This window comes from Panthera uncia, assembly GCF_023721935.1.
Source record: "Panthera uncia isolate 11264 chromosome B3 unlocalized genomic scaffold, Puncia_PCG_1.0 HiC_scaffold_1, whole genome shotgun sequence".
Classification (NCBI taxonomy): domain Eukaryota; kingdom Metazoa; phylum Chordata; class Mammalia; order Carnivora; family Felidae; genus Panthera; species Panthera uncia.
In genome coordinates, this window is record NW_026057582.1 from 89,965,108 (window position 1) to 89,987,370 (window position 22,263).

General features: G+C 39.5%; 1 protein-coding gene across 2 annotated transcripts in view; it reads right to left on the reverse strand.

Moving 5' to 3' along the window:
* FBN1 (fibrillin 1) overlaps positions 1–22,263 on the reverse strand; it is a 711,751-nt gene that overhangs the window by 496,534 nt on the left and 192,954 nt on the right. Inside the window, exons 45-56 of one of the 2 annotated variants that reach the window (XM_049613586.1) lie at positions 21,137–21,259; positions 18,006–18,131; positions 15,931–16,047; positions 14,846–14,974; positions 14,109–14,228; positions 11,394–11,519; positions 7,543–7,692; positions 7,105–7,170; positions 6,481–6,597; positions 4,565–4,684; positions 2,935–3,057; positions 1,449–1,580 (exon numbers count right to left, since the gene is read on the reverse strand). The exons of the other annotated variant lie outside the window; for it this stretch is intronic. Coding sequence (XP_049469543.1) covers positions 1,449–1,580; positions 2,935–3,057; positions 4,565–4,684; positions 6,481–6,597; positions 7,105–7,170; positions 7,543–7,692; positions 11,394–11,519; positions 14,109–14,228; positions 14,846–14,974; positions 15,931–16,047; positions 18,006–18,131; positions 21,137–21,259 — 1,449 coding nt within the window. The remainder of the gene's footprint in view (positions 1–1,448; positions 1,581–2,934; positions 3,058–4,564; positions 4,685–6,480; positions 6,598–7,104; positions 7,171–7,542; positions 7,693–11,393; positions 11,520–14,108; positions 14,229–14,845; positions 14,975–15,930; positions 16,048–18,005; positions 18,132–21,136; positions 21,260–22,263) is intronic. 2 annotated transcript variants of the gene reach the window in all.

The window sequence follows — 22,263 nt, forward strand, 5'->3', positions numbered from 1 at the left end:
AAATACTTTTTCTGTGCTTTTAAAGTCTGCTCTTCAGGGGCGCCTGGGTGGCTCAGTCGGTTGAGCATCCGACTTCAGCTCAGGTCATTATCTCGCAGTCTGTGGGTTCGAGCCCCGCATCAGGCTCTGTGCTGACAGCTCAGAGCCTGGAGCCTGCTTCTGATTCTGTGTCTCCCTCTCTCTCCACCCCTCCCTGACTCATGCTCTCTCTCTGTCTCAGAAATAAACATTAAAAAAAATCTTTAAAGTCTGCTCAATTATTGTTTAATTCTGTACCTTACAGGGTAAGGGGACAATGAGGTTCTTGAGCTTCTTGACTGACAACATAAAATTTATTGTTCTGGTGTCACTGATTATTAAAATTAAAAAGGACACATGGGAATTTTCTCATAGTTTTCTCCTATATTGATGGTCTAAAGCAGAGGTCGGAAACTTTTTCTCTAAGTTATAGTAATACTTAGCATTACTATATCATACATAGTAATCTTGTAGGTTTTGCAGGCCATATGGTCTCTGTTGCATTCACTCTATTCTGCTTTGCCTTTGTGGCATGAAAGCAGCCATGGATAATATACAAATGTATGGTTATAGCTATGTTGCAATATGACTTTATTTACAAAAATAGGAGGTAGGCTGGCAGGCTGGATTTGACCGTCTAGCTATAGTTTGCCAATCCCTGATCTGAAGCTGTGGTTTTCAATGCAGGATCCATATTACAATCACCTAGGAAACTTTCAGAAATACCAGTGCCTGGACCTCAATCTAGACAAGAACAGATTCTCTGGTGGAAGATCCCACTGGTTTAGTGATATTCCTGGTTCAGAGGGACCTGGCATCTGTAATTCAACATCAGGGTGCTAATAGCAAAGTTGGATCAATAGAAAGACATTCTAATGTCGTAAAGACAAATGACCCTAAAACAACAAAAAAAAGTATAAAAAGTAAAGGAGGGGCACCTGGGTGGCTTAGTAATTTGAGCGTCTGACATCTCAGGTCATGATTCCAGAGGTCTGACGGCTCAGGTCATGATCCCAGGGTCATGGGATTGAGTCCAGCGTCAGGCTCTGAGCTGAGTGTGGAGCCTGCTTAAGATCTCTCTCTCTTTCTCCCTTGGCCTCTCCCCTGCTCTTGCACGCTCTCTCTCTCAAAAATTAAAATAAATAAAATAAAAAGCAAAGAATTAGAGGAAACACCTGGTGCCAAATCATGGCAGCAAAATGAGCTGAGAAAGTTGGCAAAGGCCAGCTCAGAGAATGGCAGTGCTCATGGAATCCCTTGATAATCGAGAGCCAAGGGGATCTCCAAGGAAAATCATGACACAAGGTAGGAGAGGCAAGATGGGTCTGGCCACGAAGAACACATTGCCCACAGGGACTCAGACCCCAAGTCCCTTCTGTCCTCTGTCATTTCTGACTCCTGCAAAGCTCCTTTGGCAGTGACTCCCTTACCTATGCAGCCCTCTCCGTCAGGCCTCCTCTGGTACCCAGGCCCGCAGATGCAGATGTATGTGCCAATGAGGTTCTTGCACTCCATTTGCTTCTCAGCACAGTCATGTTTTCCCTCCTCACATTCATCCTCATCTGGAAAGAACGTACAACCGCAAATTATAAAATAAGCTTCATTAACTTCTTGCCTTTTAAGCATGAGATGGTCTCAAGCAATCAGGTTTCATTTACGCTACTTCAGTGTTAACCTACTTCCTTTTGTACTGTGGGTGCTGGCCCCCTAAGATTGGAAAGGAGTCTTCTAACCACCTTTGAAATTGATGAAGAAATGAAATTATTCCCTAATGGATAATTTCTTCAAAGGCAGGAAGCATGGCTAATTCTTTTTGATGAATTCAACTCAAAAAGGTCTTCTCTAAATCTTTCAAGATAGAATGACAGCTATAACAACGTCATTATAATTACAATATGTTTTAAGAAGCCAAAGCTCCCATTGTATGATAACTATACTGAAAGCATAATATATGATATTTTTATATAATATTAATTAGTGTGATGTAATATTAGAAGAGTCATTGTATAATTAAAGCTTTGGTTTTTACACTTTGAGGAAAAGACAAACATTCACAAAAATCATATTCTCTACTGGTTCTTCCCTCCTTCATTTCCTTTTTCCTGGTGTGGAGGGGTCTTCCTCATTCCTTATTGTCCTCTTGCATTTCCCTCTCTTTATCTTCCTCCTTTATGTGGTCTGAGCTGAGAAATTTGGACTTATCCTGAATGTGATGTAGAGCTTTTTGTTAAGAAATCTCTTCATCTTTAAGAAAAAATCCTATTTAACCCATCTGAAGGGAACAAGGATCTTCTCACTTAAGACTTTGAAGGAGCAAATCAGTGTTCTTCAGGGAGCCCCATGATTTACCCAACTTCATATTGCAGAGCCTACTCCAGTGCCCCAGTAATTACATGGGTTCAGTAAGCATTATTCATGGAAATCTTTAGCTAAAGTAGATTCCATATGCTATCCCCATTCTTGGAATATGCCATCCCTTAGTGATGGGGACTTTTAAAAATTATTTAATTAATATTATCATACTCCTTCGTGTTCTCAGTTCTCACTTATCACACCATAATACAATTATTTATATCTCTGTCTCAACCTCTTCATGCTGAGCTTCTTGATTGTGAGTAAATGTCTTTTTTTCTTTATATCTTTGCATCCTACAGAGTGTCTGCCATGTCATAGGCATGCAATGCATAGTGAGCTCAAAAAGATCTGCAGGGTGGCCCTTGATTCAGTTTGATGATGCTTGAAGCTACAGTTTGGGAGGAAAGGAGGTGATGACGACCCCCATATTGTCCATGGACTACAGTAGGGTTTCCTGATTCAAAGTCTTCCTCTACCAATAGAAGCTTTGGAGAGACATTTTCCTTATAGATAAGAGTTAGACCCCCTCAGCTTAGATGACCTTTAATGTGGATGTCTTACCTTTGCACATCCTTCTGTCTTCTCTAAGAACATATCCAGCAGGACATTTGCATTCATATGATCCATAAGTGTTTACACACCGGAAAGCACAGAGGAGAGGATTCTGGGCACACTCATTTATATCTGCAGCAGAAGGTAGCGTGAAAATAATGGGTCAATGGCATCAACCAAAAAAACAAAATCTATTTTTATCAAAAGTTGAAATGTTGCATTGTCATCAACGTGGATGCACCAAGCAATCTTTTGTTTTCAGAGAATCATAAAATGAGTTGGTTATTTTATAATTGGTATAGGCAGGGTGATCATGTATCCTGGTGCTCCTAGCACAGTCCCAGTTCAGGCTTATTGTCCTGGTATAATTACCAGTGTTATTTAGATTAAGAAATTATATATAGAGGGAGCTTTTCTGAAATGCTGGTTTTGAAGCCTTAAGTTGACCATTTGCCATTCCCTAAAGTCACATAAGATGGGGATCAGCTTTACTCCATTCAGTCAAAACAGCTGTCAAGTCAACTGCAGTCAGAACAAAAGCAGACCCATCCAATATCATTAACCACCTCCCCTTCCCCATATAAAAGAGGCTCCTGTGAAATAACAGTGATTCTTGTGCCCAAGCAAATGGTGTTCTGAATAATTTTACACTTATGGAGATGCTAAGTTTACACTGATGGCTGTGACAGCCTTAAATAGGCTTTACTCTTAATAGATAAAAGTGGTTTTTACAGATTTCATTGTTTGGAACCATCAGAATGTGTTTTGCAAAAGCAGGTCAAAACAGACCATCTTGATTATCATGTTTCTTTCTAAGTCTAATGATACTGAGAACATCAGTGAGACCCCAGATCATATTTAGTCATAGCCTTTAAAGATTGACCAACTACTATGACAGTGGTATTGACAGGTCATATCTCTGATGAAGAGCTCACTTTCATACCATTTTTACTGTCTACCTTCACCTTCATTCACTTCTGTGACCAGTGGTTCTTGACTTGAGAGTGTATCAGAAATTACCTGGAAGGCTGCGAGGCTTCACTCTTCAAGTTTCTGATTCAAGAGGTCTGGGAGGAGGCCTGAGAAACTGTATTTCTGACAAGTTCCCAGGTGATGCTGATGTGGCTGATCCAGGGATCACCCTTTGAGACCCACTGTGCTAGACACTCCCTCTCTTTCCCTTCTCTCCATGCATCTAACCTACTAGACACTGGAAGATGCTTACAGGGTATCGGCAACCTCTTTTGCTGTGATTGCCCCCAGATGGCCACAGGATGTTGGTGGCTATGTCAGTGTGCAGATATGAGTAGAAAGGAAAAAAGAAAAAAGAAAGGGAGCATGGGAGATAAAGGAAAAAAAGGAAGGGGAAAATGGAAAATAGAAGGTAGCAAACAAGACAGGAGTTATATCCAAATACTAGCAGTGGGGAGACACCAACAGGAGCTCTGCATGATAGGCAGCATAACTGGTGCCACGAACCACCTCCACCTTTTTCAGGAGAAGTGACGGTTTGGCCCATCAGGCCAGATGTTCTTTATTCTGCACACCCTGGGTGGGATTTAATATCAAGGACCGTAATCAGCCAGCTATTGTCTCCATGATCAGAAGATGTAACCAACTATTCTGCAAAGAGGTTTACCTTCGCAAGTCATCATTGGACCAGGCTCAAATCCCTCCTCACAGGTGCATTCAAAACCACCAATCACATTCTTGCAGGTGCCATTTCCACAGGGGTTGCCCACAGAACATTCATCAGTATCTGCAAGTGACCAAGAGTGTATTCAAAATACGACAAATGAAGAAAAAAATGGGCTTGGACTCAAATGATACGTTTCACCCTATCAGAGTACTTTGATCTGTAGCATCTTGTTTTATTCTCATTCTGTCTTTGCAAGAAAGGAGTGCACATGTCTTATCTCCTCAGATTTATAGCTGTGAAATTTCACCTGCTAAGTAACAGTGGCACTAACAGTGACAGTATCTGGGCTTCCAGCCCTCATAGTGCTTTTCTCTGTGAGCTTCTCCAGCTTCCTGTATTATGAAGAGGTAAACCTACTGGGAATAGATGCTCAAAGGGTTAAAACAAGGCTTCTCTCACAAGTCAAAAGTTTTCACTTATATAAACCTAGAAATATATCTCCAGTTTGGCCTCACATTACATCATTCTCTAAGAAGCCTTAAACATGATGGAGTTTTGCCAGATATAAAATAGAAGACTCCGCTTACACAAAGCAAGAGACCAGAGGTTAAGCAAAATTAATACACTGGATAAAATCAAGATTCACACAGATTTTTTGTTGATTCTGTTGAAACCAGATGGTTTACGTTAGGCAGAAGAAAAGCTACAAAGAAATATGTTTAGGGTATGATCTCTGTAAACAACTGTGGAGAGAGAACAAGTCTTACCAAGGAGCTCTAAAAATATATATATGCTTCCCAACCCATCCACCTACAATACTGACTGTTCTTCTCACACATCTCTTGAGGAGAATGTCTTCCTCTGGGAAAGGGAACTTGTTGAGAAATAACATTGTTATTTTAGCTATCTAGGACATGGAATAGTAATGGACTGCCATCAGGGTTACATTTCATGTTGGGTTCTGAGTCAAAAAGCAAAGGCAAGAAGGTGTGGTACAGAGACCTGGGTGAGCAGGCTCATCTGTCACGCACAGAGAAGCACTAACTGAAGATTCCAAAGAGAAAACATTGACAACTTTGCTTTTGTTCTGCTATGAAATTGCATTTCACTGTCCAGAATATTACATCTCTTTCAAGTGAATAAAAATCACAGTATCATAGATTTTTAGAGCTGCAGGGTAAATGGAAATAAGTTAATCTATCTGCATAACATTACATTCTAAGGCCTAGGAAGACTAAGGAACTTGTTTACGCTTCCGAGGCCACAGCTTTGGGGGAAGTCCTCATGCCCTGATTCTTGTATGGAAAGAACACTTTCTAATGTACACAAACATTCAGCATTTATGCTATTATTAATTCAGATTAAATTGAACTGCTTTGGATTTTTTAGAGACCTAGACATCATACTTGGATTCAATTTTGAGTTGGTATGGATTAAGAGCTCAAAGGTCAGACATAGGAGCCATTCTCTGAAACTTTAATAACAGAGTAAAAACAAGAGGAGTTTACGCTGTGTACATAGCCTTTCACGTTACTAAATGTAATAAAATCTGGATAAATTTTGTATTTTACATATTGAGAGAATACAATTATGATCATCAACAATCTTTTTTAAATTAAAAGAATACGTTATAATGTTTTCCTTTCCAACTATCTCTTCAGATGTGTCCAGTGTCTTCCCCATTAGACTATAAGGAGGGACCATGTTGGCTTGGGTCACTGCTGTAGCCATAGAGCCTAGCACAGTGCTGGACACATGGGGTACTCAGCTAGTATTGCTAGATGAATGCCGCATGAATGAATGGACAAAACCTATTTCTGTCCCAATCTTGGTACTTATTCTTCCTAGCAGGAATGCTAACTGGCATAATTTCTAATCTGTAAAATCCTTATGGAAGAAACCGATTTATTACTCACCTACACATTCATTCCCTTCCAGGATGTAACCAAAGGGACACTCGCAGCGATAGGAGCCATCCGTATTGATGCACTGCCCATGTTTACAGACATCTGGTTCTTTGCACTCATCCATATCTTAAGTAAAGGATTAAAAAAAAGTGAATAACAAGGTACCTTTTTCTTTTTTTTCTTTTAATGTTTGTTTATTTTATTTTTGAGAGACAGCGCAAGATCAGGGAAGGGGCAGAGAGAGAGGGAGACAGAGAATCCCAAGCAGGCTCCGTGCTATCAGCACAGAGCCCGATGCAAGGCTAACTCACAAACCATGAGATCATGACCTGAGCTGAAATCAAGAGTTGGAGGCCTAACCGACTGAGCCACCCAGGCACCCCCAAGGTACCTTTTTCGGAACGCAAAGGTAAATTATAATCATTTCACTGTCTAACCAATGAAATATCTAATATTGCAATATCATGTTACCATATAATACAATAATACAATTGGTATCTAAATCAAAAGACAAAAATTAGAGCTTTATTTCCCAAGATAAATGTGGAGAAAAAAGAACAGCTGGAGAAAGGGCAGGGAAGAGGCTGGTTAAGAATATTAAAAAATGCTGAGAATCCAGTGCAGGCCACTTACCAACTGCTGAATCATCAGGCCCCACGATGATGCCGCTTCCATAGGGACAGATCTGGCGGAAGGCCTCTGTGGTAGAGATGAACGCTTGTTAGTAGACAGACTAATTGCAACTAGCTACAGGCTGTTCCCGAAGCAGTGAGTGATGGCCAGATTGCCACAGGCTGCATGTATCAGGAAACAACCGAACGAGAAAAGCCCAGATATCAGAGCAAGTGAACAAGGCTCCCAGTGCCTACCGCTTGCCCTGATTCATAGCACATTTCAGAAGGAAACAACTACCCAGCTCTTGAGTTAAAATCATCTTAATGAATATTGTGGGTAGACTTACAGTTAAATTAAATTGTCTTATTCTCCTGAAGGGCTACACCCAGTATTTCTCATTTCACAGCCAGGCTGCCGTATGAATAGCCAAAAGAGAAGTGCAGATGGTAGACATACCATCAGGTTCAGTGGGGCACAGCTCACAGGGATCACCCCAACCTTCTCCCTTCAAGGCACAGCAGCATTCCTGTTTGGAGTGATTTCTGGATTTGGGTGATGAACATTTTCCTCCTTCAAACTTCGCATAACAGTAGCTCATTCGCAAATCTGCAGCATAAATCCAGGAGACCCTTTAGATGCTTTCCTACTACATCGTTACTGTATAATAGTGAATGAGAAACAATCCATCTTGTTAAATTGTTCATTACAATAGTAATACTCCATAACGTAAGTGACTATAACAGTAATTGAGCCCAGATCTTTAAAGTCATAGGTAACCTTCGTAGTGAGATCTGATGAGTACATCCATGTGACTTTCACTTTATTATTTCTCATTTTAGCCAATTTTCCAAAATAACTTGATGTGAACAACAAACTCCAACACTATCACATTTCAAAGCTGACATCATCAGTGACTTCCGGGTGGGGACATTAAGAAGTGGAATAATTCACAAGACCCCTCCATTGACAGATGTGCTTACATGTGTTTTGGGTAATATTTAGTGAGCATACTAAATTAAGGTAGGCCTCCCAGTTCTGGTACTTACTATGCTCTCACACCAGGTTGTTTATTCTGGGTCCCCTCAGCCAAAATACAACCAAATAAACCCAAATAAAACCCCTGATTCCAAGCACAGAACAAATAAAGATGTGGCAATTTTGTGGACTGGCAAAAATACGACAATAATGGTCGTTCACTGAAGCAGCTATTGATGTAGTTGCTATTTACAAAACGCCATTTGGGGCTTTCTGCAGATTTTATACACACACACACACACACACACACACACGATACAGAAGGTTGTTTAGCTCAACAGAGAGGGAAGGTAAAGAGGAGGGCAGGGAGATGGGTAGATAGGAGGGAGAATAATTTTTCTTTCAAAGAATACATTTCTTTAATATCGGTTATTTTTTGGTGACTCCAACATGGAAGATGGGATCTAGTTGCTACAAACTTCTCCAGCATTGCTTGACATAATTTTGGAAACTGACTTTTCCATTTCTTATAGAGCAAATTGGGTGGCTCTAAAAAGTAAGCTCATCCAGAAGCCTGGAGTGTGTCCCCTCAAATTTGGCATCCAAAGCCTTATAGACTCCCCTCTAGTTACATGGAGGCTAAAATCTGCATGTTTTAAGGAAATGCTTTCATATCCATTTTGAGGAATTGCCCCTTCTTTATGTATGATCAGGTATGCTCTCTCCTGTCACTGTTTTTCAACCCTAGGCAGCATATTAATAACAGCCACCTATGCATTTCTGTTAAGACAATTTCTCAGCTTTTATTTCGTGACAAAGGAGACAGTGTAAGAATAATTGAGTTGCCAAAGATCGTATCAGAAAAATTTTCATGAATTAAAGTAAAAATATCAACCAATCAAACATATATACCAGGCTTTGGTAAGTCTAATTCAGTTGGCCTCCCCAATGAACTTCTTCAACTTCTTCAACCAACTCTTCCAGATACATTTTCTCGCTAATTTTTACTCCACCTCCAGATTGGTTACAGCTAGACCTAAGAGGTATCTTTCAGTGAATCTTCTGAAGATCAAGAGCACTAAAAGCCAGTCTTTGCCCTGTGACATGCCTGCCCTCCAAATATTCGCTTTGCTGAGAAGTTTCAAGATTTAACGAATATAGTTTCTCTAATGACACCTTTTGATTCGCTTTATTCTTTAAGTTCATTGTCACATACAATGTTTCGTGTTTATTATTTATACCTACAACTGTCTTAAGGTATCATTTAGTGACTACTCACAAAAATGTCTCAATGAATATATTAAAACTTAATTGTCTCTGTTGTCTTCCACCTTAAAATGTTTCTGTTAAACCTAGATATTCCTTTTCATTTATCATTAACCCTGCTCCGTAAATCAGCCCTGTCTCGCCAGCATCACTTTACCATCCCACCTCCAGAAAAAGAAAAACCTCGCCATTACGCAGGCTCAAACACACGAAGTGTAAACTGTAAAGTGAACTTTGTTAAGTGGGAGTGGTCCCTTTATATCTGTGGCCTTCAGGTGCCAAGATCTGTTGACCTGAGTCTTATCACAATTGTTCCTTCAAAAACATTATCTGTTGCTCTGTGGAATTTTCTCATTTCATGGGCAATAGAAGCCTGACTCCTAATTTGTCATCTTATAAGTAAAACCCAGCTCTTAACTCCCTGGCTTCAGCAAAATTTGTGTCCTGTGGGAGATTTACATCTGCTTTTGGTGATTCTCTAGATTTGGTTTATTAATCAAAGGTGCCTTGCATTGGGAAAGAGAGCTATGCTTGCCCACACACTTTAACTAGGACTCACTAGGATGCCTGTTTACCAGTCCATCTGCAAAGAGCCCTTAATGACCTTTGAAATTTCATCAGAACTACAAAAGTCACTTTCCCTGCTTGCATTCCTCAAGTCTGGCTCTGCCTCTTGGAGCTGAGCATGTGGCAAGGCTGCTCACAGCTGGGCTGATTCTTCCTGCAGCGTTAGCCTCCTCTGTGACAGGCCAGTGCAAATTGAATTAATAGCCTATGAGTTTCCTCTGGCCTGCCACATCGGCAGATTCACACCTGGTTTCTCACTGCTTTCTTTCCAAACTTGGGCCAAGCCAAAGGCACACAAAAACAAGGGAGTAGGACTTAGAATTTATCTGGCTGGTCTGTACCATAACAGAATATCTGCTTGAATCAAATGTCACCCCACCCACAAGCCTGAAATCCATGTGGGCTTCTGACAGCCACCTATGAGATCAAATCAATCAGAGAAGTCTCAACTCCCCCTTCACACTTCTAAATAATTGGCTAACAAAAGGGCTAGTTGAAAGGTGAAAAGTTCATCAAGACTCTATGAAAGACTCAGAAACTAACAAAGTTTTGTTACGTATTTAGTACGATTGGTTGGCCGGGTATTATTATGGTTGTTTAAAATGAGGAAATTGAGCGTCCCAAAGATCCAATGACTTGTTTAGGCTACAGAGGGCGAAGCTGAGACCAAACCCCAATTTTTGGAATCTGAAATGATATCCCTTGCCTCTTATTTAGTAATATGGAAGCAAAACATAACAAAATAACCAAGAAGAAAAACCTGAACAATAAAAGAACAAACAACAAAACCCTGAGGTGGAGGGGAGAAATAAGTGTGCACGGGGCTTTTTGTTCTAAATTCATTAAACTAGTATGTATAAATGGATAGACACACACCATTGCATTGTTTACTACGAGCTAAACAGTTTTCTGAGATATAATATAATAGCCTGTGTTATGCTTAAATTCAGGCTTCCTTTTTTTAAGTTCACAAATATTACTCCTGAAAACAGATGATGTCCCAGCAAGAATCCTGGTCAGTTCAAGTTTGTTTTCTTAGAAAACTTGTGATATGAGGGATGGGCACTATATCCTGAAAGCACGTGGATTAATCTGCATTTTTTGGACTGAAAGTCTAGAGTCTGGGCCACATTTATGCAAAGTCACCTCTTCAGAGGCAGAGACCATGGAGCTGAACTTCCCCCAGGCTTTGCAGTATTCAGTGGCTCATGGCTGATCCCCCACTGAGTGACCTATCAGCATCCATGTTCTTAGAGGGAGAGACAGGTTCAAGTGCCAGGGCAGTTGTTGTACAAGCAACCCTAACTTGATGGATGAGTTTTCAACTTTAAAAGTAAAAATGAACTTTCTGACATATGGTAATCATTAGACCTCTGAGTGAATGAAAGCTCTCCATCTTCTCTTTCACAAAGAATCAAAGCTTTGCCATGTTTAAGAAAGTGAAACCACAACAAATAAACACAGAGTAATGAAAGTCTAAAGCCTTCAAAGGCAGTTACCTTGGCACCTTCTTCCAGTGGAGGACAAGGAGAATCCATCTGGACACAGACATTTGAAGCTGCCTTCAGTGTTACTGCATGTGCCCAAGGCACAAATTTCTGGCTCTTCAACACACTCATCAATATCTAAAAGAATTAACATGTGTCAAAGCCAAAACACAATGGAGACATCATCAGATACCAAATGCAAAGTGTGGAAGTACAAAGTACAACTCTTCCAATAAGGATTTTTCCTGTATCATCATGCTGAGTGGACCTCTAGGCTGTGATATCTTTTTAAAAATTAATCTTGAGGGGCGCCTGGGTGGCTCAGTCGGTTAAGCCTCCGACTTTAGCTCAGGTCACGATCTCGCGGTCCGCGAGTTCGAGCCCCGCGTCGGGCTCTGGGCTGATGGCTCAGAGCCTGGAGCCTGCTTCCCATTCTGTGTCTCCCTCTCTCTCTGCCCCTCCCCCATTCATGCTGTGTCTCTCTCTGTCTCAAAAATAAATAAACGTTAAAAAAAATTAATCTTGAAAGTTCTTATTGTAAAAATGGAATCTGCAAGTGCCTTCTAAGGGATACATTAAGAAATATCCCTTACCCAGACTGAGTTTCCTGGCCAATTAGAAAAGGTAATTTCCTACCACCCTAAGCTAGAAAAGAAGCAAGAAACTCCAGAGTCAACACAACACAATTTTAATTGTGTTGACAATGAGTCAGTGAGAGATCTAGACCTTTGAACAAAACACTTATTCCCTCCATCCATTCACAGTGCTTTTCCCAATACTCCATGCTATTAGGAAAACTATGAATTTAACAAGAATACTAACACTCATGACAATAATTATGTAAAGTATAAGCTAAAGATACCGCAGAAGATGAGGTCCCTAACTTTCATTTGCAGATTAATTTTTCTCAAAACACAAATGTCTTTCTTGTATAGGCTGTAGTTTTTCTTTTGTCATATAGATACCAGGAAGTTGATGCACTTATAATTGTGATATACTTCCTTTAGCGTATTAACATACCTTAGCACTAGGAAGGGTTGATTAAAGGTGGTCTACAGTGATGTTTGAATAGCTTGGGTAACTATATGCTCTGGTTTTCCTAGGAAAGTCCTAGTTATGCCTATTGTCCTGGCCTTGTTATTAACAGACCCCTCCTTAAAACTGTCTTGGTTTGGTCAGTGAATTACATGATCGTCCCATGTTTGGCAAAAGTGTGGTCACTCTTTCCAACAGACTTACCCATCTTTTCCCCTGACTTTCAGCTGGAATTTGTAGTAAAATAGAGGTAAGTCTTGATTCTGAGCCATGCTATTTTTATTGATACCTTTTTCCCCAACAAAACATGTATCTTTTATATCATGGGGCTCTTTATTTTTGCATTTGTGCAAAGAGTTCTACACCTACATCAGAATGTATTCCTATTATACAAGTTCCTTCCCATGAGGTCCCACTAAGGGGAAGTTGGGAAATTAATTCCATTATCTTGACTTAATATTGTAAATACTACACAATAGGTATTCTCAAAATGTGCAGCTCAAAGTCATGATCTTCCTGTTCAGTGAAAAACCAGTCTCTTCATCACTCTATGTTATTACGTTGCCTTTATAATTAATTACATCACATTGCTTGTGGTATATCAACAAATCTGAGCTGCTGCTGACTGAATGTCTCCATTCCTATGTTCCCACTACTCTCACATCCAACCGTTTCTTAAAAGAAAAGCCAACTTTTGTAAAAATGCTCGAGTATTTCTTTTGGTTGTTGTTTTTGTCATTGTCAATAGGATTCTTTCTCTTATAGTAGAAATTAACCTGTAGGTGATGACTTCATAAGGATAGGGACAAAGATGGTGGAATGGGTACATTACTAAGTATTTGGGAAGTCATTTTTCTTTCTATACATTTCCATTCTGTTCATCTTAGGGGAGTTTTGCATTAATCATGGAGTAGTTGATCTTTATTTAGTCAAAGTAAAATAACACATAATAATTTGCATTTAGGGATAATTTGTTTCCATTTAGAATATTATCACTTGACTATGATGTAAACTGGGTATGTGATAAAATTTCTCCATGATATTAAAAGTGGAGAAATGGAGAAAATTCTTACTCATTATGGATGAGATACAGACCTATTTAAACTTGGGAGCATGAACTAGGTGACTTCTTAAAAATCCTTTTAGCCCAGTTATTTATGAAGTTCTAGCAATTAATGCCCTTCATTTAATTCAATGACATATGAATTGAAGAATGCAGTACTATGAAATTTGCTGAGAATTTATTTGTAGTAACACATTTCCACTGCTGTATAGGTCAAACAACGTAGATAAATTATATAGCCATAATCATTCAACCTTGAATGTGGTCACTTAAAGATTTTAGCTGAAATCATGAAGCTATTTTTAGTTGCAACCTACTGATACTTAAAAACATGAAAACCAGGGTTTTTTACAAGATGCCTAAAAGCACCCTGGAAAAGAGTCAGGGTCATATGAGCACTCATAGGTACAGAGCAAAACAGTGTCATCTGATATCAGCATGAGAATTAGATGTTCCTGCCTCATCAGCTGAGTGTGAGAACATAAGCCACACCCTTTGCTCTTGGATTTTTTTCTGATAAAGTGCAAAATGAAGACACCAGCACACCATCACAAAAATGGACTTTGAGAATGCCAGTGCAGTAACCAATACTGCTCGCTTCCAAACATGGATAGCCCTCTCCCTCCTACCTTCACACTTGTCATTCTGTAGACTGTACCCAGGTGGACAAATGCACCTGTAGGACCCATCCAAGTTTTGACAGGTGCCTGGTGCACATTTTCCAGGTTCTAGAAGACATTCGTTGATATCTGCAAAGAAAAGGGAGAAAGAAAGAAGAGGTTCCCACTGGCATGATTTCCATCAAGCAATTAAAATTCCAAGAAACTGGAATCAAATCAAAGAAATACATAAAACTAATATGGAGAAAAATTAATGACTCAATAAAAAGAAGCTTTGTCAGCTTTCAGAAGTATACAGAACAACTATATTTTATGTGACTTATCACAAATTAAATATTTCCAGAAAAATGTAGCTTGTGAAAAGTTAATGGGTATGAAGATTTTTGAGAGCACCCAAAAGATTATAGAAGAGATTTCTACAAAGCTGTTTTAAAGAAAATAAATATAAGAAAGCAAATTACAATTGTTTATGGAACAATTTAGCTTTCTGTGAAATTTAACAATTTAACTATTCTCTGTAATTACAATAACTTAATTTTAAAACATAATAGGGAAGTGTGTTATAGATATCACACACACACACACACACACACACAGTCAACAAGGTAGGATTGCTGTAATTCCACTCTGATTTTTTTTTTCTCTCCAGCCTTCTGAAGGAAGGATGTTGACAGAGACTGCAGGATTCCTTGGTCTTGGAGAACATACTTTGGAATCTCTTTCTGAAATTCTGAGGCAGCACTCACCCACACAGGTCCTTCCATCTGGAGCCACCTCATAGCCTTCATTGCACTGACACTGGAAGGACCCCACTGTATTGATGCACTGGCCATTTCTGCAAAGGTTCCCATTTCCAGTTGCACATTCATCAACATCTGCCAAAAAAATACCCTTTGATATATTCCAAAGAAAATGTCATAATTCCAGCAATGATCAAAACCTTTAAAGGGAAAAATACTTATTTGAAATTTCAGAGGCTTTTGCTGGCTCAGCCAAACATGAAAAATTCCAATAAATATCTAGTTTGTAACAATACACCTGGCTTTACTCACCTATTAAAACCTAACAAGACTACGCTGTTCTATTAATTACAGATTGATAATTTATATTAGAACTTTATATGAGTTTCACCTTGATCTTCCTTTAGGTTTCATTTTTAAAAGCTAAAACTGAATTACTAACACACAATACAGCTGATGGTATTATTATTCTCATAATTAGAAGTATATAAAATTAGCCTCTAGCAACAATGCAAAATTTGGATCATTATTCTCACTTATAAATAACATAGCATGTTTTATAAGGAGGATTTTATAGATTTAATAATTGACTTTTTAAAAGTTTTATTTATTTTTTTAATTTCCACATCCCACATGAGGCTCGAACTCACAACCCCACCATCAAGATTCCCAGGCTCTTCTGACTGAGCCAGCCAAGCGTGCCCCCCAATAACTGACTTATTTTAAGAGAGTCTATAGCGCAACATTGAGACAAATGGGTCCACGTTATTCCTGAATTATGTAATTTCTATACAAAGTATCACTTTTATGTGTTTTAAGATGTAATCAATTCATTAAAAAATGTATTTAATTCACAGCACAGTGTATATAAAAATTATAGCTGCTGATGAGCACTTACATAAAAGTCATGGCAGTCATTACTCTAGTTGACATTTAATTAGCACCTTATTTTGACAAATCCTTTAACCAATGGTTGCCACATAAGAGGGCATATATTTCAGAAAACAAAATCGCACCCTGGAGAGGCTGCTAATTACGAAGAGCATATATTAAACGCACTTCCTATGTGAGGCACTGATTTGCATACGCACCTATACAGTCGTTGTTGTGGGAGAGGATGAAACCATGGTTGCAGCGGCAGTTGAAGGAACCGATCGTGTTGCGGCAAGTTCCATTCCCACAGGCGTCTCGCTCACACTCATTTATGTCTAGTAGGAACAAAGGCCGTAGAGAAACGTGGTCGTTAACAGAAGAGGTGAGTGGTTGCCTGGGATTAAAGGGCATGGTGAGGTTCACAAAGCATCAGGCTAAGCATGTAGGCTAAGAACTTCTTGATGTTGGTATTGGATCCAGCAGTGGCCGCTCCCCATGCGCAACCAGCAAGAGCTGAGGACCTAAACCTTGGGAATAAACCGTCTCCTGGGCTGGCATGTGAAAGGAGGCAAGCTAAGGACATGAGAACTGGACAAGAACTATTTTACTCTATTTACTTCTAGAATTCTCCACCCTTGCCACTTTTCTCAAATATTTTCACTTGGAAATGGAAAATTCTGAGCGCATCTGGGTCTTGATTTGCTGCCACCTTTGGCAAACTTCAGCCTTTAAGATTCTCACTCTAGTTTACCAAAAAGCAGTGAGTCACCTGACATTACCCTGAAATCAGCAACAAAATAAACGAGCTTTCTAACTCACCTGATATTTTAGACACCTTTTCCTTCTTCCCAGTCCACTCCTAAAGACCTATGATCACTCCCACTACTGGTGCCTAAACTCACTCTTCTAAAGTATCCCAATGTGATACCTCTTCTGATACATTCTTGTGTTATTGTCTTTTTATTGGTCTGTGACTTTTCTCTTTGACTATTCTGTAAAGCTATTTGGGCATCTTTTATGTCTGAGCATTGTGCCACAACAGCTAACGTCTTTCTTATAGAGCAGGTGTACATTATATTAAGGAGGAAATAAAGAATTAAAACAAAAGAGAGTTGATATTGCAGGTATTGCAGGAGTGAGGCAGAAGGAGGGGGGTGAGGGCAAAGGGGAGGAGGCTCTGGGACTGGAAGACAACCCCTCAGGTTAGCCAAAGGCAGTGTTTAGAGTTACAATTTCCTTTCCTTTCAAATTTTGGACATGAAGATAAGTTATTGGTGATCCTAAACCAGAAAGCTATTGCTGACCCCAAAGTGATCCAATATGTGTGTGTCTGTGGTTGAAGACTGCATCCACGTGAGTCACCCTGCCAGCAATCAAGGGCTGCTGCTTTGATTCATTTTTAGCCAAACTAGCGACATTTTTCTGTAGGGCAGGTTCTTCGGTAGAGGGTTCCAGATAAATCAGATGCAGGTGTCACTGCTATGCAGGGATTAACTTTCCAGGGACGAGCAGGGCTGATTACACTCCTTTAATATAAAACTTGTCATCTGCTCTGAAGAAGACAAGACTTTGTAAGAATGTTCCCTAATGGATGAACCCAATTATAGTGAAAGGTAAGCTCTTTAAACATTACTCTATTGATTCTTCTTTTTTCAGTTGTGAAACTGATTCATGTTCATGAATCATCCTTAATGGATATTGCTTTAAAGTATAAAAAGGAAGGAAAAGAGAGAAAGTGATTGATTAATACTTGGAATTTATTCTAAATCAGCATCCTGACTCAGCACTGAAAGCAAGGGGGAAGAGATTTATTTAAAATCTTGAGCTCTTTTCCCCTAGAAAAATGTGGGGTCTTTTTTTTGCCTTTATAGGATCTACAAATTTGCCTCTGAGAATATGGTACAAACCATGGACCCTTCTCAAAAAATACTCATATTCAAACACTCAAAAGCTGCACTCTATTCCAATAAGGCAAACCCATAGACTTAATAAAATAATAGGCTATTAGCATTAATAGAAAGTATTTTTGTCTTAATATCTTTCTGTTTTTCCTGTAGTCAAAAGTTTTTCTGACCTGGCAGCCAAATGAATATCAAGGAAGAGGTTTATTGTGTTCAGATTGCCAAAGATTAAATACCAAAGGATGTTAATGCTACACACCTACTTGTGTTTTCATTTTATAAATGGCAAAATTAATACTGAAGGTTTAGTATCAATTTTTATATATATTCATATGCAAATGAATTTTTCAATAGGATAGAAGTTAAAAATAAAATGATAATCACGTACTCACCCAAACACATGGTTTGATCAGCATTTGTTTTAAAACCGGTGTGGCAAAGGCAATAAAAACTTCCAACTGTGTCAATACACTGTCCATGGCTGCATATGTTGGGGATTTCTTGGCATTCATTGCGATCTGTAGATAAAAAGCATCGTAAATATCTTAGGTAGAGTTAGGGGACAAAACTGCATTAAGTAACTTACTTCTAGATATCACGCTCAGGATTAATCCTAGCTCTAAACCAAGCCAGTAAAACAGATACTGGCATTATATATATATATATATATATATATATATATATATATATATACACACACACATATATATATGTATATATGTACACATATATATACATATATGTACATATATATATTTTTTTACCTCAAAATCAGTTAAAACTAATGCTCTTTTACTGGGCACATTCAGAGTATGTTAACAATACATGAGGCGATGAAAAAAAATGTTCTGAAAGATGAGAAAAATTAGAAGTAGAATAGGGAAGAAGAAACCAAGCCGGGAGATAATCTGTTTGATAATTTGCCCACGCAGTATCACAGACCGTGGAATGAATTAAGTATTTTGTCTAGTCAAGATTTGGTGTCTCAAGTCATGGACCCTTCATAGCTTCCCTTGGAAATATATATCAAAGTCAAACAAATCCCATTGCTAAGATAGGTTTTCTTGATGGACAACCCACACTGTCCTTTGTTTAGGTTTCAGTTCATTGTTTTGTCTTACTCCTATGACTTTTTGTTCCATCTTAACCAAGTCTTCATGTCTACACATGGCTCCTTTTAGCACTTGACAATCTTAATGATGTTTCTTTTTATTCATATTCTTTCAAGGGAATGCCCTGTCATCTTGCTTCTGCCAGTCTTTAAGCCCTGAATTATATTTCTCATCAACTGAATCTTTGTTGCCCTCCTGAAATCTGATGATCTGGGGCGGGGAGGGGGGGAAGGGGGCAGAATTTATTATATGAATCTACAAATGACGTGATTACATGCCTACTTATGTCTCTAATTTTTAAAGCTCTCAAAATTCTATGTTTAGGGCACAGGTCACCTGAAGAGCCCTGTATCATCCTGGTTGTCCTACTGTCATAAAAGAGAGCAAACAGCAAGAATGTCAACTAGAGTCTAGATTCTGTAGAGCACAGTGACACCCTGCTTCCAGCTAAATAATGCAAACTTGCTGTTGGCCTGTCTTGCCTACTGAGAAGACAGCAACCAGAAATGGACACTTTTTGCCACACAGAGCAGTTGTGCTCATACCAGAAGAGAAGATATCCCATCTATTTCCTGTGCTCAGGCTGCCATTGTTACGACTACCTCCTTCCAATTATAGAACATTACAGCTGATGAATCACCATACAATTTAAAAGTCTTAAGTGACCTTGAATATATCATCTTAATGGAGAAACTGGGATACCGTAGCTTAGGAACTATTGCTCGCCTATCTAGAAATGCTTGTTAACCTAGTAAGTTATGATTATTCCCATTGGAGAAAACAGACTTAAAATGAGCAAACTGTTAAAAGACATTTTAAAAGATTTTAAAAGATATAAATGAAGATGATTCCTGAGTGAAGTCTTCAACCCTAGAGGCTGAATAATTGCAAAACTCAAGTACATTCCCTTCTGAGGATTCCAATGAGTGAGGAAAAATGAGCTTGGCTACAAATGACACTCATTCATAGCACTTATCATTGGTTAGCGCTGGATGAGTTTTATTTGTGCTAATGTTCTACAAGAAAATATGGCAGGGCTTAAGCCCTAGCAGGCCATGGTTGGACGCCCTGTCTTGATGTATAAATAGCTTGTCCCACTTCTTGCCTGAGCGTGAAATGGTGTGAAACGACACATTCTGTATTATCAGCAGTTCTTTATTTTGATTGGAATTATTTTGCCCAGTTTCAAAGAAATATAAATTAAGAGCAAAATGCAGGGAAATGCTATAAATGCCAAGTTACACTAGGGTATTGTGACTCATATCAGAGACGTCCCCATTTTTCCTGTCCTATTTTTTTAATACATGGGTAACAACCGCTTTGTTGACAAAATGCTAAACACTTGCACATGTTCCTTTAAACCCAACAAAACAAGCCTTGATTCTCAAAGTGAGTTTTTGTTCTGCTATTACACCCTCTTCCCACCAAGGTCTAATAAAACAATGCAAAATACCCTACAGAGAGCGGTGCACTTCCTACCACTTAATCGCTGGTAGGCAAGGAAATCCAAGGAAAATTTGACCATGTTCCCTTGTGTTGTTTCATTCACAAATGCATAAAATATCCAGGAAACTTCTTGGGAAATGAACCGCAGCAAAACAACACATTCTTCCTGACCTCCATGCTAAATATACAATGATTTACAATTACTCAAAAACTCACATGAAAATGATTCTGAGGTATAATTTTGCTTCTGGGCTGGAACACTGGTGTTTCAATTTTGGTGCCACTGGCTAGAAGATGCCGTCAGATACTTAAAACTTGACCATCCATATGTGCTAACATGCTCATCCTTCTTACTTTTACCGCATCCTTGACAAAAGTAAGCCATGAAATAACCTAACCTCTAGGGGACAGTTTCTCATTTTACTGTAGGTGACTTATGGCTAATAAAAGGCTGTTAATGTTTGCTTCCCTCAGTTCTGTAAGATGTTTAGGAGGATAAGTGGTGCTGTTGGTTCTTTTTGTTCATGCAGGTTAATCTGACTCAGCTCAGGAGAGGTTTGCTATAGAATTGGGGTGTGTGGCTGGAACGGTGGCAACCTCCCACCCTAAGAGGGATCATGTGAAAGGAAAAAAACAAATATCTGTCCCTGAGGACTGGTTAGGGGACTGTGTGCATGTGTGTGTGTGTATTTGAGGGAGGGGGTGTTTGGAGCAGGGCAGCAGATGAGCCAATCTGAAATCTATGTATGCACATGATATATGTCTCGTTTTGGAAACATCACATCTCTATGGGTTTAGAAATTTCAACAGTTTTCCTTTTTTGCTGGCCTCGTGACTAGAACTCAGCAGTGTAAACCATAACTCAGGTGTTCTTCAAGTTAACCTTCTCAAAAAAATCCAGATGTCTGAAGCCTGCTGGAGATGGCGCGCTGGCGGGCCCACCCAGCCAGTGGGGAGCCACTTACCGTTGCACTGCCCTGTGGAGGTGAAGCGGTAGCCTGGCTTGCAGTCACAGCGGTAGCTGCCCGCGGTGTTGATGCACTCGGCATTGCGCTGGCACACAGGGCCGTTCTGACACTCGTCAATATCTCCAAGCAGAAGAGAAGTTAATTAGAAGGAGAACAGAATGTGGGGCAAGTCAACAAAGGCTCTCACTTAAAATAGATTTCTATTTTCTTATTTTGATCAGTTCCATGGAACAGATAGTGGAAGACTTTTAAGACTTCTTTTCTAATTTTTCCACGTTTTTGATATTTTTTGTAAATGCAAGTACTTGGTTTATGACCACATGTGGATTCTAATGATGCTTGTGTATAAAAGAAAAGTCATACGCTCAGCTGCTAGGACCACCGCTTGGCATAGTATAAACTGAATATCCTAGAAAATGTTGCATTTGCTCAAAGCCCCAGGGTTTTACGATTCATCGGGTTGCTTCGCCTTCGTATACATAGGGATCACTTGGGATCTTGTTGAAAAGCAGATTCTGATTCAGCATGTCTGGAGAATGGCTTGAGATTCTGCATTTCCAATAAGCCCGCAAGTGATACTGGTGCTCCTGATTCACAGGCAGTGCCTTGCACTTCAGGGCTGTAGGGGCTCCGGCTTCAATTACTGCCACATGGCAGTCAAATCACGGAAACTTAATATGAGAGGCTGCACATAAAACTACTGACAACAACCCAACTCTCACTATCAAAGAAAAGAATAAATGGATACTCTGTGCTTCAGAGCTTTGACTATACTCAGGGGGGTTGTTTGCCTTTTTTTTTTTTTTTTTAATCAGGTAGCTAATATAGTTCAAATTCATGACATTATGAAAGTTCTCCATAGTCCAGGATATGCCTTGGGGCAAAATACATGTTCCCTGCCCCTGCTCCTATGAAACAATCTAACTCGGGTTAAGTCCAATAAAGGGAATAGCCTGGAACACAGACGGGAGCTGGCTCTTAGCACCAGTATTAGGGTTTTACAAAAAAGTGGACTCAGCCCAAGAAGTTCCCACAAGGGGGCGGCAAATGCATCAACCTGTGCCTCACAGGTGTATGCTTGTGTGGCGGGAAAACCTCAGCACTTACTGTCAGTCAGTGGGAGT